At 25.2% G+C, this 17,638-nt stretch overlaps 1 protein-coding gene across 1 annotated transcript in view; it reads left to right on the forward strand.

Moving 5' to 3' along the window:
* The first annotated feature begins 750 nt into the window (after positions 1–750).
* The window catches only part of LOC117174786 (kynurenine/alpha-aminoadipate aminotransferase, mitochondrial-like), a 33,187-nt gene continuing 16,299 nt past the window's right edge, over positions 751–17,638 (forward strand). The window contains exons 1-6 of the mRNA XM_033364154.1: positions 751–1,211; positions 1,536–1,723; positions 5,314–5,484; positions 8,484–8,744; positions 10,865–11,044; positions 16,908–17,034. Coding sequence (XP_033220045.1) covers positions 1,118–1,211; positions 1,536–1,723; positions 5,314–5,484; positions 8,484–8,744; positions 10,865–11,044; positions 16,908–17,034 — 1,021 coding nt within the window. The 5' untranslated portion in view covers positions 751–1,117. The remainder of the gene's footprint in view (positions 1,212–1,535; positions 1,724–5,313; positions 5,485–8,483; positions 8,745–10,864; positions 11,045–16,907; positions 17,035–17,638) is intronic.

Raw genomic sequence — 17,638 nt, forward strand, 5'->3', positions numbered from 1 at the left:
ATCCTCCAATTTGAACATATCCCAAAAACTGAAGGCGCTACACCCATTCTTAATTTGGTTTAATTCCTTTTTGGGAAAAAAATTCGGGTATGTTCTTTTTGTCTCAAAAGAAGTTTCACTAAAAAAAGTTTTTTGGTTCCAATAAATTTGTTTAAACTATTTTTAATGTCTGGTATTGTTTAATCAAGCTCGAAAGATTATGTCCTAAATTATGTACATATCCCAAAAAACTGGAGTCGCTACAGCCATTTTTAATTTAGTTTAGTTCCTTTTTTATGCGAAAAAAATAAATAGTTCGATGCAACTCATCACACAGGCTCAGCAACCCAAAAACTATTTGTTTTTTAAATTCTGGTTATGTTTTATTTTGAAAGTAAGTTCCTCATAATTTGGAATGCTAATAAGAAGCTTATCACAAGCATAACGCACGAATCATAATTCCTAGTACACATGCGTCAAATCATATACAGTAATTGGTCTAATCAATTAGTCATAGCTATCGATGTGTGAAAAAAAATCCAACCCCCCCCCCCCCCCCCCCCCCCCCCCCCCCCTGTTCCCCCGTTCAGCCTTTTAGGTCACTTCTCTGGATCCGCGGTTGATAACGAAATTATAATAAACGAATATTGACTTCCGACTTGCTTTGAATGGATGCTGATGAAACAAAAAGATATGTTGAGAGGGAGAAATAACACAGAAAGTCATCAACGGTCCTATGCCACACTGTTTTGTTTTGAGTGTGCCAACGCTATCTGACGCAACCTTATCAATCGTTTAAATATAAAAGCGGTTCAAACCAAGCGCGGTGTCAGTATTGTCAAGTGTACGTCCTCGAACCGATTCCACCAAACATACAAATTTCCGAAACGTGTCTCAGTTTTCTGATGAAAAAAAAAACTTTCGAGAATTCCTTGACAATAATTTTCCAACTGGTGTTCATTTTCCGGTAGTACTGATTTTAAATTTGGATTTTGTTGAAAGTTTTGTTAATCAACGGCTTTATTTGTGAGAAGGAAATTCGTCGAAATTGGGTTTGAGTTTTAAGTGAAAGTGAAGTAAAATTGAATTCGGTACATTTATTACCCTTTCTCTTTATCTGCTCGCGAAATCAGGAAAGATGATGAAAAGCAAAGCAAAGTTCAAGTTGGACTATGCCGAGTTTAAAACAGAAGTTGCTAAGCGGAGGCGTTCGGCACCCACGAGAGAGCTTAGTAAGTCTAATTTTGAAAATTAAAATAAATAAATTTCTTTATTTATAACTTTTTATAAAGTGATTGATTTATAAAATGATCTTTACTAACTTCTAGATACATTTAAATCAAAAATAAAAATACGAAATTTTAATTACCAATCAGTTAATAATTAAAAATAAATAATCTAAAATGTTGATAAATCCTTTCTCCCTTCCTGTGATTATGATTTTTGAGAAGGGAAATAATACCATGAACCTTGAATTGTGTAATTTTCATTTCCTTAATTTACTTCTGGATGATGCAATAATTGTAATAAATTTAACAAGATTAATTGGATTTCAGCGAAGATTGCCTTTTCTACACCTCATAGTGTAATTTCCCTAGCTGAGGGCATGCCAAATGAGGAAACTTTTCCATTCGCGGAAATCACTGTCAAATTGAAGGATGGAGCGGAATTTACTCTGGAAGGAGAAGAATTAGGAGCAGCTCTTCAGTATCTTCCGAGCCAAGGCTTTCCTCCACTATTAGAAGTGAGTCAAATTTTTATTTTTTGTCTATTTCTCAAAAAATTCATTTTTAATAACAATTAACTCACTAAACGAATTTGTAAAATTTGATTTTTTTTTAAATGAAAATACTTTTCCAAAGCACCTTTCGAAAAGAAAAATTGTTGGGGAAAGTTGAAAAATAATAAAATAAATAGTGAAATAGAATTTATAATTATTATACATTTTGCTGAATTTTTCACTAATTTGGACTCAGAGAGAATAAATTATGAAATCAATGTTAGCGCCACGTGTCATTTAATCATTGCTTTCGTAAGCACTTTCATAGTAGTTGTTACATAAAATGTGAATAATTTAAAGTAATTTTTTTACTTATTTAAAGAAAAAGTAAACCATTCAATAAAATAGTGAAATGTGAATAAGTAAATATTGATCAATGAATTAAAGAATCATTTGGACTGATTAATTTCCTCTCAATAGAAGTGACTGATTTGTTTGTTATAATAAAATAATCGAATTCTAAATTGAAATTCTTTATTGAATTTTCTGCATTTGAATAAATGATTAAAATTAAACATAGTTGAGTGGTTATCACATTCAAAGTTACGGATTAAATCAGTTAAAATAATTCATTTATTTTGTGAAAGATACTGATTACATCTATTCTTCTTTATTATCGGAAAAGAAATTTGGTTAAAAATCGCATTTTTTAGTGATATTCCACTGTTTTTTTAACATAAACTAATTTGTTAAAGATTAATCTTTTACGTAAAGATTCATCATTTTAGTTTCAAATTAATTTTTTGTTATTGTTTTCAAACCAAATGTCTTAATTAGTAATTCAACTATTATATTTTCGGTTACAAATTTGTCTTTTTTTATTGAAAAAATTTACTTTGTTAAAAACTCATTTTTTGATAACAAATTTTCTTGGTTGAAAATTGATCTTTTTTGTTAAAAGTTTTATTATTTGGTTGTAAATGTTAATGTTTTGTTGAAATCTCTTTCTATTAAATATTCCAATTTTAATAAAAAATCTATCTTCTTTAACTGAAAAATTTAGTGAGAAATTGAACAATATAGTATATTTTTCTTTTATATTGAAATACAATTTTTATTAGCCAAAATTGTATATATTCTTAAACATTTTTATTTAAAAACTGTATTGATAGGTTGAAAATTCGTTTTTTTTGTGTGGGAAAAATAAATTTTTAAATTGAAAATTGAACTACTTTTTTGAAAATACGCATTTTTTGGTAGTAAATGAATCTTTCTCTTTAAAATTTCAATTACTTAGTTAAATTATTTCAACTTTCTGCTTCAAAATGTATTATTTTTATTGAAAATTTATCTCTTAAGTTGAAAATTGAACTCTTGTTTAATTTATTTTTAAATTTATTATTGTACTTTGAAATTTAACTATTTGATTTTTATTTGAAAAAATTTTTTATGTTGTAAGTTAAACAATTTTGGAAGAAAATTCTTTTCTTTGTTTAAAACTTAACCAATATTTTAGATTTTTTTTCAAATTAAAAATTAATTTTTGTCCGTAGAAATTTTAATATATACTTGAAAATTTGATTGTATAAAATTAAAATTCTTTTTGAAAATTTATCTATTTTGTTGAAAATTAAACTATTTTGTTTAAGAATTTAACAATTTGGTTAAAATTATTTTTTTGTTTTAAAAATTAAGTTTTCAACTGACAGTTTAAGTATTGCATTTTTTATTGTGCATTTTTATTTGAAAATGGAACTTCTTAGTTGAAAATTCATGTATTTTGTTAAAACTTTGTCTTTTTTAGTAATAAATCAATCTTTCTAATTGTAATTTTCATTATTTGGTTGAATTGCTTAATTAAAATTTTATTTTCTGTTTAACAGTTAACGTTTACTATAAATATCAGATATAAAATTTTTCGTTGATAATTAAGATTTATAAATGCAGTTTAATTGACAATGTAAAAAATTCTACAATTTGGTTAGAATGTACTTTTTTAATTGAAGTTATTCATGCTAGTTAAATATTTGTGTCTTTAGTTAAAAAAGTGACTATTTTGTTGAAAAACCTCTTTTTATTTTTTTTTATAAATCGTTTTTATTCTATTAAAAATTAATTTTGTAACTGAAAATTTTCATTCCTGGATTTTCTGCAATTTTCGATGGATGAAAATTTAATTTTCTTCAATTTAAAAATTAAAAATCAAATTTTCAATTCTTTTTATATCTAATTCTCAAACTTCAATTCTCAATTGTTACAAATCGAAGAAAATTGATAAAAATTGAATTTTAAACTATTAAAAAATATTCAAAGATCGTACATTTTAAATCTTTGAATTATTTTTCATTTTAATATTTGAGAATTCATTTGTTAAAAATGAAATAAAATTGATCATGGAATTTTTAACGGTGAAAAATTCAATTGTTGGAAATTTAGGAAAATTGAATTTAAAACCATTGAGACCTTAAGAGAATTGAAAATGTAATCTTTAAAATTTAATATTTTTTCATATTCATATGTTGATAAATCAAGAAAATTGATCATTTAATTTTCGACGTTTGAAAAGTCAAATTTAAAAATTGAAAAAAAAAATTGGAAACAGAATTTTCAACTGTTGAAAATTGGATTAATAGGAATGAAAGAAAACTGATAATTTTTTTCTCAACTGTTGAACTTTAACTGTAGAAAATTCAACGATTTTGTAAAAAGTCATTTTGTTTGTTAAAGATTCTTCATTTCATTTAAAAACAATATCCTTCTTGGTTAAAAAATTGACTATTTTGTTAAAAACGTTATATCATTGTTTTTAAAAATCGTTCTTGTTCCGATAAAAATTAATTTTGTAACTGAAAATTTGCAATCCCGGATTTTTTTCAATTTTCAACAGTTAAAAATTAAATTTTCTTCAATTTAAAAATTGAAAATCCACTTTTTATTTCTTTTTAATTTAAATGCTAAAAATTCAATTCTTAATTGTTTCAAATTTGATAAAAATGGAATTTTCCACATTTGAAACTTCAATTGTTGAATATTAAATAAAATTGTTCATGGAATTTTTAACGGTTAAAACTTCAATTGTTGAAAATTGAAGAAACATTAATTTTAAACCATCGAGACCTTAAGAGAATTTAAAATGTAGTTTTTAACACTTGAATTATTTTTCATATTTATATGTGGATAAATAAAGAAAATTGATAATTTAATTTTCGAAAGTTTGGTTTTTAAATAAAAAATTAATCTTCCTGGTAAAAAAGTGAACTACTTAGTTAAAATTTCATCTATTTTGCTATAAATTGAGCCATTTTGAAAAGAAGTAATTCTTTCTGATTGAAATTTCGTTTAAATCTAGTTTAGCTGGTGTAATCCACTATAATTTTATGTAATCCAGACTAAGTTTCATGCAATTTAAATTATTAATTTATTTTATTTTATGCAATCTAGAGTAGTCCTTTTTAATCCGGAGAAATCTTAGGTAATCCGAAGGTATCCGCTTTAATCCATCTCCGCTAGATTACATTTTTAGGAGTATTTTTCCCCTCGCTTACTCAATTCCGAGAAATCGTGAAAATAAAATTTCCTTTAAAAAAAAATGAATAAAACCATCTTATTTGAAGGCAATAAGGGAATTTCAAAGAAGGGCACATGCGCCACCCCTCTGGGAGAGTCGAGATGTCGTGATAGTAGCCGGAGGTCAAGATGGACTGAGTAAATCGCTTGAAGCCATAATTGGTTACGGGGATCCAATTCTGGTCCAAGATCCGTTTTACCCTGGAGCTGAAGTAGTGGTGAGTTGACAGATAATCTTGAAGGAATTGAAACCATATAAGGGTGATTGCCACATTTGAGAATTTCCTCTTCCGATCGCTTGTATTTAATAAAAAAAAGCCATTTATTTATAAATTCTTTATTGTTATTAACTGTCATTGCATAAGAGCGTTCACTTTTCCGAATTTTTATTTCCTAACATTAAAAATTAGACGACCATACTTAGCGTCCCTTTCGCCTACTACTCCTTCTACTTTTCAATCTCCTCTCCTACTCTTTAATCTCCTCTCCTAGTTACCCTCTGCTCCCTTTACCCATCACTACACCAGCACTGTCCAAATCCTTCCTGCTTTTCTTTTGCTCTCCTTACTTCCCCAAAAAACATACTCCTTCCTCTACTTACCTTCCTCTGCTATTTCTTGTCCTCTCCTACGCACCCACGCTTCATTACTAACCATCCCTTCACTTCCTCTTATTACTCTACTTCTCCTTTCTAAGGTACTTCAATTCCATATTCCCTACCTCCTCTCCACTTATTTCTTCTTACTTTAGCTTTGCTTTGCCCTCGTATCCCCTACTCATTCTCGTGCTTTTCTTATTTCGCCTCTCCTTACCACTCCCCATTTACCATACTTTCACATCCCCTCATTTCTTCTCACTCCTCTCAATTCCTCCCTAAGTTTACTCACTTCGCACCTGCCCCCTCAAAACCCCACTCTTCCCTGCCCTAACTATGCCTGCTTCTCTCCCTTTATTTCTCATACCTTTCGTCGTATCCCCTCCACGCCCTTCTCTCGCATTTCCTACAACACATCGCATCATTTCACCTCACTTTGCCTACTATTCTTCATATCATTTTCACTACACACCTGACCAGAGCTATATAAGGGTTTCTGCCCCGAACTAGGAAACCCTACAAATGTAAACAATTAAAAAAACTATCATTAGATCATTTCTTTTAATTTTAGTTTGATTTAATTTTTTTAACAATAATTTATCTTTTTGAATTGAGATCCTTTGAAATAAAATTTAAAAATTACAAAAGATTTTGAATTGAATAGTTTTGAAATAAAACAATATTAGATTGGGTACAATTTAGAAAGAATTATAATATTTAGAACGCAATGAAAAGGCATAGAACTTGTATAATTTCTAAACAAATGCGTTTGAAATTTAAATTGAAAGTGTTTCACACTTTTAGAAATTTGAACAGAACTCTTTAAAATTTTTTAATTTATCGACTTCAGCAGAGAGAAATTAAATATTTATTTCTTGTAATTCAAAGAATTATAAAAAAATAATGTATTTTTACTTTAAAAATCTTGAAATTCAATGATTTCCGATTAAAACTTTGAAAATAGAATAATTTCAGAATGTTGAAAATCCTCAGATTAGCATTTAAAAAACATTAATTTCTGACTGTTAGAGATTCAATTGTTGAAAAGTTAATTGTAAGTAATTAAAGAAATTGATCATTGCATTATTAACCATTAAAATTTCAACGGTTGAACATTCAATTATCAATTTTCTTTAAATTTTCAACATTCGAATTTTTAAGAGTAATTAATTCAATTTTCAGCAGTTAAAAATTTTAATTTCCTCTATTTTTACTAATTGAATTCAACCGTTGAATTTTTATCATATGAATATAAAAGAAAAAAATGTTGAAAATTCAAATGTTGATGATTCGATTATCAATTGTCCTAAATTTTCAACAGTTAAAAATTCAATTTTTATCAGGTGAAAATTTACTTCCTGAAATTTCAACGCTTGAGAATTCAAATGCTGGAAATTGAAGAAAATTGACTATTAAATTTTCAGCGTGGAAAATTTTATTCAATTTTTAACAGGTTTCTCGATTTTGTTTAATTGTCATCGCTAAAAATTAAATTATCTATTACGTACAATTTTCAACGTTGAAAATTCTATTCTCAATTTCATTCAATTTTTAACAATTTAAATTTTCAGCAGTTGAATTTTTTAATAAAAGGTTTGCAAATGCACAAATTTTGGACTAAAATTAAAAAAAATTGGAAAATTTCGTTAAAAAGAGTTGAAATTATATAATTTTTTATTAAACGCATTCGAAATTTAAAAATATTATTTTGAATTGGACAATTTTGAAATAGAACGATTTGGGATTAACATTCTAAAAATAAAATAATTGAAGAAGGTTAGAAGTTGAATGTTTTCAGATGAGAATTTTGAAAATTTGATTATTCAAAATTCAAATTAATTGAAATCGTATTATATTTACCTAAAGTGTTCAAAATTGAATAGTTTAAAACATTTAAATTAAAAAAATTTGATATTCAATAAATAATGGTGTATTTTTTAGGGGTAACATTCCATACAACGCGAATGCTTCTAAATTTAGAATTAAGAAACAATCTTTAAGCATAGTTATTTGTTTTAAAAATGTTATGATTGAAAAAAATGTTGTACGTTTTCAGCCATAGAAAAATTTCTTTTAAAAGTTAGAAATAGTATAATTATATACAATATTTTCCTCGAAAAAAGTCATCATTTATTGAGATTCGAACATTATTTTTAAACTGGTAAGAAGCGATAGTAAAGAAAGTCAATGGCAAACAATATTCTGATAATAAATGTTCTTTGCAAGTTTTAACATTTTTTTATCGACAAATAATAAAAATATATTTTCAATAGATCTGATTTTTGGGCACGAAAACTACGTTCCGAAATTTCAAACATAATTTTTTGGAATTTAAGCTATTCTTTTTAAGGTTTCAAAATTCAAACAGTTTTTGAATTGCGTATTCGAAACTATAATTTTAGACTATAAAAATTTCAAATATGATGAATATATTAATAATTACCATATTATTTAGTATCAAAAGACATTCAGAGTGATTAGAGAGAGATTAAAATTCAAAATTTAAATTAGATTAAAATTTTTTTTCAATTAAGAAAAACGGATTTCTCTCAAAAATAAATCGCTGTCTTCTTAACGTTCAAAATATTTTTTTTTAATATTGTCAATTAATTATTGTTGTAGATCGCGCCTCACGAAGCTGAACTTATACCTATCCGGCAAGATGATGAAGGAGTTGATCCGGAATGTTTGAGGGAAATTTTAAGGACCCGGGAAGCATCCAGGAAAAAAATGCCAAAACTTATGTACATAAATGCTACTGGTGCAAATCCTACTGGAACGGTTATGCCTTTGGAAAGACGCAAGGAAATATATAGGATAGCCTGCGATTATAATTTCCTGATTCTGGATGATGATCCTTATCACTTTATGTACTTTACCGAAGTAAGTAATTTTCATTAAATAATTTTAAACAAAACTCATTTTTAATATTTTATTTTTATCCCTTACTAATAAATAAATTAGCAATTTTTACTTGACTGATTTAAAACTAAACTATTTAGGGTTTAAATAAAACTTCAGAACCAAAATATATTTTTTTTTAATATATAATAATTAAAATATAATAGTTATTTATTAAAAAATTATATTTTTGGAAAAACCTTGCAAGAAATATTTAATTGTGCTTAAAAGTATCATGATTTAGATATTAATTATGGTACTTTTTATAAGTGAAAATATTATTGATTTTAAACATTATTTTCAGAATAAACATATTATTTATTCAACGCATTTTATTTTTGTCGAACTTTTTTATATCGGTGAGAATGGATTTTCAAAACTCCATTTTTCACTTTTTTCAATGTTCAGCAGTTGAAAATTCAATTACAAACACAACTACTGAAATTAAAATTTTTTATTTTATTCTGATAGGTTGGAAATTCCATTTTTAATAATAAACTTTTCCGTTTTATTAAGTTTACAATAGTCAAAAATTTGATTTTAAATTTTCTTGAATTGTTACCAAACAAATTTTCAACTGGGAAAAATTCAATTTTCTTAAATTTTCATCAATTGAATTTTCAACTATTGAATTTTTGAGAGTTGAAAACCCAATTGGTTAATATTTTTAATATAATTCTCAACCTTTGAAATTTTTAAGAACTTAGAAATATCTAATCATCATTTTCTTGAATTTTTAACTGTTAAAAATTTAATTGTCAACAATTGAAAATTAAATTTTTAACTTTCAAAAATTCAGCCGTTAAAAACTTAGTTGTTGAGAATGAAAGAATATTTAGAATTGAAATTTCAATGTTGAAAAATAAAGAAAACTAAAAATTGAATTTTCAACAGTAAAAAATTAAAAAAATTTAATATTGCATTTTCAACTTTCAGAATTAAATTTTTTATTTGAAACAAATGCAATTTTGTCTATTAAAAATTTAACAGTTAAACCTTTAATTATCAATATTTTTCAATTTTCAACAATTCAATTATTATCTGTTCAAGATTAAATTATTAATTTTCCAAATTTGAAAAATCCATTTTCAAATTTATTAAATTTTCAACACGTAAAAGTTAAACTGTTAAAACTTCAATTGTTGAAAATTGAAGAAAATTAAGAATTAAATTTCCAACGTCGAAAACTGAAGAAAAATGAAAATTGATTTTTCAACTGTTAAAAATTAAAGAAAATCAAGGATTTAGATTTTCAAAATTTCAGGATTTAATTTTCAACAATTAAATTGTTAACTGTTCAAAATTCAACTCTTGAAAATTAAAGAAAATTGATAACTGAATTTTCAAGTATTACATATGAAAGATAATTCAAGAAAGCATTTTCAATATTCAAAAATTCAATTTCCAATAATTGAATCTTTCACAACTGAATTGTGAAAATTAAATTTTAAACAATTAAAATTTCACCTTTCAAAAATTATATTATTAAAAATAAATGAAAATTCAGACATCAAGGTACAACTATTAATAATTATAGAAAGTTGAAAACTGAAGAAATTTAAGGATCGAATTTTCGACGGTTGGAAATAAAAGATAATTAAGTAATAAATTTGCAACCGTTTGAAATTTAATTTTCAATTATTGAAAATTTAATTAAATTAAACTAATGGAAATCAATAATTGAATTTACAACTGTTGGAAATTAAAGGAAGTTGAAAATTTTGTTTTTTTACTGTGGGAAATTAAAGGAAGTTGAAAATTAATTTTCAACTGTTAAACATTAAATTGTTGAAAATTAACGAAGATTCAGATTTCAATTCTCAACTGTTGATAATGAAATAAATTTGAAAACTGAAGAACATTGAGGATTGAATTTTCATCAGTTGGAAATAAAAGATAAATGAGTATTGAATTTTCAACTATTAAAAATTTAATTTTCAACTGTTGAAAATTTATATGTTTATATTTATATGTTTTTGCAAATTAATAATCATCCAATAGACTTTCAGAGAAAATTTATCAGATTTAAATAAATGATAATTAAATAAATAATTTAGTTTAATTAAATTTAATAATTTATTTATTATTGTCTTTATTCTTAGGAGGCACCAAAATCTTTCCTTTCTCTGGACACAGAAGGAAGGGTGATTAGATTAGATTCTTTTTCTAAAGTTTTGAGCAGTGGACTCAGAATAGGTGTCATAACAGCTCCAGCCCCGTTGGTTGCTAGTGTTGAACTTCACATGCAAAGTAGTCACCTTCACGCAACTACTTTGTCACAGGTATGTAAATGATCAAAATAAGGAAAAAGAAATTCAAAAAAAATTTTATGGAACAAAAAAAATCTGTCTGAGTCCGGATTTGAACCCGGAACACCACCATCCATGAGTGGAGCGTTAACCAAGTATGCCACTAAAACCTTAGCAGATCTTTTCTGGTTCTTCACAACTGAGGGAGATTTTTTTTTTATTTTCTAAAATTAATTGTCCTCAGACAAAAAAATACTTTAAAATCTTCAAAAAATTAATTAGAATAATATCACGTTGTTAAAATTGGTAAATTCGTCGCAGTGAAGAAATGGTATGAAAAACAAAAAAATATCTGCTGAGGTCTCGATAGGGTACCTGGTTAACGCTTTACTCATGTATAGTGTCGTTTCGGGTTCAAATACTGGTTGGGGCAGATTTTTTCTTGCTCTTAAAAAAATATATATTTTTAATAGTTTTAACATCCAAATTTTTAATAATTAAAATATTAGAAACACGGGCGTTCACATCTTTAAATGTTAATAACATTCGAAAATTAATTCGGAACAATAAAAAAAATTGATAATCATTCCAAGTGTTGCATTAGCATCACGAGATAATTCTGCATGTCAATAAATTATGATGATGCACATTTATCCAGTTTCAACAATAAGAAACGATAACCTAGCGCCACAGATGGGAGACGCCAGACTCGGATTTCTATCGATAAGACATAATCAAGAATTAAAATTTTTTCTCATTAAATGCTTACATTCACTTTTATATTATCTTGCTATTAATGTTCGTTTTAATTGTGAGAAACTGATTAGCGAAACTTCATCAATTACGTAATTGGTATAACTTTAATCTATTTTGGTAAAAAATGAAAAAAAAACTGTTTTTTTATTACAATTTATAAAAGTAAAAAGTAGAAATGTATAAAAAAGATATTTAAAAAATAGTCCATGAATTTTAAAATGATTTAGAATTTAATGTATTTTCATAAATTTTCAATTGATTGTAAAGAGATTTCAATTATATTAAAATTTCTCGTAAAATTTTTTAATATTTTAAGGCATTTCAAAAATTTCAACCGATTATTAGAGATTTTAAGTGTTTTCCTCGGATTTTAAATGATGATCAGAAATTTGTATGGGATTTTAAATATTTCAAGGATTTACATATTTTAAAAAGTTTCTAAAGGTCTTTCATGATATAATGTACGATATCTACCCAATTAAAAATTCTTTGGACTGATTTAATATTTTTCTTCGTAAACTCAGAATAATGTTTGGATGAATCGACAAAATTTTGGTTGGTTCAATCAAAGAGTAAGGTTGTCACATATTTAAGAAAATATTGGGCTTACCCAACTATATTTTTTCGTTATTCGAACCAAATCTTTGAGTAGACCTATTATTTGGTTGATTCAACAAAACAATTTTATCTGGTTGATCAAATATTGTGTTGAATCAACCGCAAGTTATATGCTTCAACGAAATTTATTATTTTTAAAAATTTTCGAAGAAAAATTTGTCCAAGTTCGATTTCAAAAGTTTTAAAAATAATTAGTTGAATTGATATCTTTTTCAATTATGATATCATTCAGTTTGCAATGCGTAATTTAAAAATCTACTTTAAAAATTCTTCATTTTAGATTTCTATTTTTAAGCGTATATTTTTAATTTAATGACTTTGAAAGTCCAAGTTTCAGTCCGAATTATTCACTTTTTAACCCATTTAATTTGAAATTTTGTGATTAAGAAAAAGAATGATTATTTAATAATTATAAATATTTGACTGATAATTTTTATACGAGTAAATTGAAGACAAATATTTAAAGAAAAACATTTTTATTTTAATTGTTTGACATAGAATGCTTTGAATTGTTCACATTTTAAAAAGCTTTTAAACTTTTAACGTTACAATTTTTATTTTTCTATTAAAAAACTGTTTAATTTGTAAGCGAAATTGTTGAATTTTGTTGTAGAAATAAAAATAATTACTTATTATTTGTAGAAAAAATTGGAGTAATTTTGAGAGATATTTAGAAATTTTGATCAGATTTAAAATTAAATTAAAGCTTGAAATAATGTCAAGTAATTTAAACGAAGTGTGTAAGAATTTTGTTCAGAACTTTAAAACATATTTTCAAATGAATGGCATTTTTCCTACAATTTTGAAAAAAAATTGCAATTTTTTCGTTTAAATCCTTAAAATCTTCCAAGGTATTTTAGGACAATTTTGGAAATCTTTTGAAATCTTTTTGAATATTCTGTTAAAATAATTTTTCAAAATAAAAAATAATTTTCCATTTTCCTATGAATATTAGGAAAATGTTTTTATTCTTTTGGAGTCTTTCTTAATTTTAAAAAAGCTTCTAAGTTTTCTGTTTGAAATCTGCAAAAAGCAAAAATTGATATCATTTTAAGTTCTAAATTAATTTTGAATCTTTTTAAAACTTTTAAATATCTCTTAAAATTACGCTATTTGCAAATACATTTCAAGGAAATGTCTTAAAATTTGCAGAATATCTTCAAAGTTGTACGAAAAATTTAATTCATTTTAAAAGATATTGAGAAGTTCAAAAAAAATTCAAAAATAATAATTTAAAATTTAGAAAAATTTGAAAGCACTTGGAGATTTTTCAAGTTTTTGCAATAAAATTTTAAAGCTTTTTAAGGATGCTTGAAATATTTAAAATAAAAATAATTGAACTTCTGATTTAAGAACTGTTGAGTGATTAAATATTTAGTTTTTCATTTTTCAATGTTTCCAGCTTAAAATTACTTAAAATAATCTAATTTTGAAATTTTGTACAGTTCATTGATTGATTCTTTAATTTAGAGTTATTAAAAATGTTAACGTGGATTTAAAATTTTGGAACTTTATCTTAATTTTTTAAATCTATAATTTATGAATGTTAAAAATTTTACATTTTTGCATGCTCGAAGTTTAGAAAAAATCTATCAAACGATTTTGAATTTAGAACGATACATATCAATTTTAGAGCTTCTATCATTTCTAAATAAAATCGTTTAAAATTTATTGATTTGAAATTCAAAAATTTTACGTAGACACTCAAAATTGGTTAATTTTAGACTAAATTTTTTTTTATTTGACAGCTTAATAGAAAGCAGTTAAAAAAGTATCACTGCTTATGAAAAAGAACTTCTAATACAACATTGACTTATTTTATTTTTAATTGAAGAATCTCGAAATGTAATGATTTCAGATTATAAGGTTTGAAAATTGTATCATTCAAAATTTAAAGTAATTAAAATTGTATATATTTTGTATTAAAACACTCAAAATTTTACATTTTGAGCAATGAAAATGTCAGTGGATTTGTTTTTTGACCCTACGAAATTTTTTAAAATCAATTTGCATGTTAAATTAGAATTTTTTATGTAACGACATAACAAACTTATAATTTAACATACAAATTCATTTCAAAATTTTGTCTGGGGTCAAAAAATGAAGGGACCGTCATTTTCATTGTACAAAAAAGTAAAATTTTTCAATTATAAATATTTAAAATTGAATAATTTCAAATAGGAAAATATTAACTCAGAAACTTTCAAGATTGGAGAATTTTACACTAAAATTTTTTAAATTGGAAAATTGTATTAGAAAGAATTTGAAATCGTATTATTTCTCATTCAAAACTTGAAATATTTTATTTTTCATTGAATTTTGAAATTGAATGATTTCAGATTGAAATTTTCAAAATAGGATAATTCTAATATATTAAAAATTGAATAATTTCAGATAAGAATTTTCAAAATTAGGTCTTCTGAAATAAAAATAAAAAATTGAAATTCTATTATTTCTAATTTCAAACGTTTAAAATTAAATACTTTTGAATTTACGTAATTTTAAGACGAATTTTCAGCAAAAAAAGCATTTTTCAACTAAAATGATGAATCTTCAAGAACAAAAACTAATTTTTAACAAAATAGATGAATTTTTAATTTAAAAAATGGATTTTGAAGAAAAAATTTTTATCATTAGAAATAAAAACATTAAAAATTGCAAATTTGTAATTTAAATAGAAAAATGTTAACTCAGAACCTCTAAAGATTGGAGAATTTTAGACTAAAATTTTTTTAATTGGACAATTTTATTAGAAAGAATTTGAAATCGTATTATTACTAATTCAAAAATTTAAATAATTTATATTGAATTGAATCTCGAAATTGAATGATCTAAGATTAAAATTTCCATAATGGGATAATTCTAAAATATTAAAAATTATATAATTTCAGATTAGTATTTTGAAAATTAGATCTTCTGTAACTAAAATAAAAAATTGAAATTCTATTATTTCTAATTTAAAACGTTAAAAATTAAGTACTTTTGAATTGAATTTATTTAAAGACTAATTTTTAGCTTAAAATTTTTAATTTTAAAGAAAATAGTAAAATGTTTAGCCAAACAAATAAATTTCCAACTAATCTGATGAATCTTCAACAACAAAAACTAATTTGTAACAAAAAAGATCAATTTTTAATTTAAAAAATGCATTTTCAAGAGAGAAAGTTTATTATTTCTAAATAAGAGCGTCAAAAATTGCAATTTTTTAAATTTAACCCTTAAAGGGAAAACTTCCGTAAAATTACATAAAGAGCATATTGGGTGTTTGGTACCCAAGGGTATTCAAACGTGTGCTGTGCCGACAATATTCGATAGTTTTTAAAAATAAAATCAATTAATGATGTTTAATCTATCTAGTGCAAGGAGAAAAGGGTTTCATAACACTTTCTGAAATTGAAACTAGTTAAAAAAAATCCTTTTTTGAAAAAAATTAAAAAAGTACTTCTTTCACTATAAAATTCATAACTTTGTAAGTTTTTGATATTTTTATTTAAAATTTTAGTTGAATACTTCCTAAATATGGCGCTTTAATAATAAAATTAGTCTTATAGTGTTCGTTCCAAAGAAGGTACTTATTCTAAAAAAATAAAAGATTCAATTTAATGAAAAATGAAACATCGTACTTTGCGTGATTAAACGATTTTATTGATCTTAAACTGCGTATAAAAATTATAAAAATCGAAATGATGTGAAAATGACATAGAAAAATAGGTTTTCATGTCATTTTTTAATCTCGATTTTCTTGAATTTGTTACGTTTTGTTAAAGAGCAAATAAGTCGCTGGGTGTTTTACACTCAGTATGCCCTTTAGGGGTGAAATAATTGTGTTCAGAGTGATTAAAATTTAAAAAAATTGAAAACACTCTGTAATTTCTGAATGTTAAAAACTTTCAATTTTGCAGTTTATCTGCATTTCATTTAAAACTATTTTAATGAGTGTAAGTATCTTTCAGTTTATACGTGTAAACTATTGAGCATTTGATACCAAATTTTTTAATTTAAAAACTTTTAAACCTAAATTTTAAAATTCAAGACTTCCACTTTGAAAGCTTTAATTTCTTATTTATCCTTTATTACTTTAAATGGAAAAATGTTTATAATAGAGTTCGATTTTTTAAATTTTATTGACCGGGAAAAATTTTTGTGAATTGGGAAAAACGCGAGAATTTTTTTTCTTTGATGAAAACGGTCACCATGATCCAAGAAAACAGTTTTGTTTGTTCAACAACATTGTTTGGCGAAATGTATAATTTGTGCTTCCGTATCATTTGATAATTAGTGACGTGTGATCATAATAAAATAAAATTTATTGTTGTCTCAATGATTTTCTAGTATGCAATTTATCAATCTATAAATATATGCAGCCCTGCATACAAAGTAAAAGCGCTTTCTCGGCGCGTGTCAGCTTATCTTTGGTGCACGCGTGTGAAGAAGCCATTAATTAATGATAATGAGGAATGCTATTGCGATGCTTTGTAATTTTATACTTTTTAGGTGATATTTTTTAAATTGCTTTTTTTAGGTGATACTGTATAAATTGCTCAAGATCTGGGGATATGAGAGGCTAATGGATCATTTCCGTAGTATAAGGTCCATCTACAAAGAACGTCGTGATGCCATGGTCGTTTTTGCAGAAAAACATTTACGAGGTTTGTAAATGTCAATTTTTTTCTTGTTTATTTAATTTTTCTTTATCAAAACACTTCCAATTGTATCGTTTTTTAACTTTTATGATTTGAACGCAGAACATTTCAATTTGGTCATTCCCGTGTGGAAATAATCGGGTCTACTCGGGTTTTTAATTTTGACAAAGTATCCAGTCGGGGACTAGTTGAGCTTTTTGTTGTCAAAATTTCAGTCGGGGCCTGGTCGGTGGTTAGGGGCCATTCATTAATTACGTAAGGGCGATATTCGCCATTTTTGACCCCCCCTACCCCCACGTAAGGACACGTAAGAATTTAAATACACCCCCCCCCCCTTTCTTACGTAAGATTTTGCCTATGTTTTTTGTAAAAAGCATAAAATATTCCATTTTTTTTTCATTTATTATCAAACATTTTTTATTAGATTTTAACGTACAGAAAAATTATTATTTGGCATAAATCACAGACATTTATTTAAAAGATAAATGATTATTTTTTCTTTGGACGATTCCTGTATACTGCTTCTTAAAATCATTCCAACACTTATTGCACTCATCTTGAATCCTTTTTTTTGTTAACTTACTCGCGTAACATTTGTTGAAAGCTTGGT

Source organism: Belonocnema kinseyi, chromosome 6 (assembly GCF_010883055.1).
Source record: "Belonocnema kinseyi isolate 2016_QV_RU_SX_M_011 chromosome 6, B_treatae_v1, whole genome shotgun sequence".
NCBI lineage: Eukaryota > Metazoa > Arthropoda > Insecta > Hymenoptera > Cynipidae > Belonocnema > Belonocnema kinseyi.